At 47.5% G+C, this 1,392-nt stretch overlaps 1 protein-coding gene across 1 annotated transcript; it reads right to left on the bottom strand.

Moving 5' to 3' along the window:
- Window positions 1-16: 16 nt before the first annotated feature.
- On the bottom strand, window positions 17-1,270 carry LOC111034564 (the record flags this gene model as incomplete). Its single annotated transcript, XM_022315843.1, has 1 exon — window positions 17-1,270. A coding segment is annotated over one exon (1,254 nt), but the record flags the coding sequence as incomplete, so codon positions are not given.
- Between the last annotated feature and the right edge of the window lie 122 nt (window positions 1,271-1,392).

Below are 1,392 nucleotides of genomic sequence, written 5' to 3'. Positions count from 1 at the left end.
ACGAGGAGCACCGCACCACATAACTCAAGTCGTGGTATTGACATAGCTTTCATCGGAGCTAGCTTCGTCTTGGACCCAAGAAGATATATACGAACATCTCCTGACGGAGCAGTCACACGAAGATAAACCACTGCAGCATATCCCTTCTCGGACGCATCCGAAAACCCACACACCTCATACTTACACCCAGTGGAGCAACCGATGTAGCGAGGTATTTGGATTCCGACGAGCCAACCCAACGAATGGTAGAACCTGTTCCAATCTTCTGCGATGTCTGCAGGAAGTTGTTCATCCCAACCGATTCGAGCCACCCATACACGCTGCATGATGCATTTGGCATAAAAAATAGTTGGAGCTAACAAGCCAAGTGGGTCGAAGATCCTGGCGATCATCGACAACACTCCTCTTTTCGTGGGGATCAATTTAAAATCAGAAATACAAAAGGAAAAACATTCCTTGTCGTGGTTCCAACGCATTCCTAGCACTTGCGTGGCATTTTCCTGCTCGAATAACAAGGGGTCACTCGAACTATCTTCTTGAAGAATATTCTTCAGTAACTCTGGCTTATTACTGGCCCACTTCTTCAATTCCAAACCGGACCTGGCAAGGGTCGTGACCAGGTTTAACTGCAGCGCCTCGGCAGCTTCCAACGACTCGGCTCCGACGCAAATGTCATCCATATATGTATGATTGTAAAGAACTCCTTTCACCTCTGGCAATTTCTCACAATCTGTGTCAGCAATGTGACGTAGGACACGCAAGGCTAAATAGGGAGCACTATTTACCCCATACGTTACCGTATTCAGAACATATTCCTTGACGATCACTTGCGGAGAATCCCGCCACAAGATGTATTGATAACCTCGGTATTGTGGGAGCACATCGATCTGGCGATACATCTTGCATATATCTGTCGTAAAAGCCACTTTATGCACTCTAAATCCAACCAAGACATCAACAATGTCCTGTTGTAATTTAGGTCCAACCAACAAGCACTGGTTGAGGGACACCCCAGAATGGCATTTCGCGGAAGCATCGAATACCACCCGCAACTTTACCTCATCCCTTTCAATTTTCTGCACCGCATGATGAGGGATGTAGTATTGACCAGTACCTTCAGCTAGGGACATATGGCCGAGTTCCTCATACTCGGACATGAACTTGCGATAGGCCTTGTACAAGATGTTTTCCGCGGACAACTTCCGCTCCAGATTTAGAAACCGATTCAGCGCAACCTGTCGAGAACCAGGGAAAGCTTCCACTGGTCGACCTGAACGAAACGGAAGAGGAACAGAAAACCGACCCTCTGAATCCCTGCAAACTTCCGATTTGAATAACTCTTCGCACAGACCATCTTCAGTAAACCGAGGCGGAGCTGCCTCCGGTTCTTCA

The sequence above is a fragment of the Myzus persicae genome, unplaced genomic scaffold, assembly GCF_001856785.1.
Source record: "Myzus persicae strain clone G006 unplaced genomic scaffold, MPER_G0061.0, whole genome shotgun sequence".
Classification (NCBI taxonomy): domain Eukaryota; kingdom Metazoa; phylum Arthropoda; class Insecta; order Hemiptera; family Aphididae; genus Myzus; species Myzus persicae.
The sequence above is the reverse complement of the archived record's forward strand: the minus strand, read 5'-3'. Positions and strand labels throughout refer to the sequence as shown.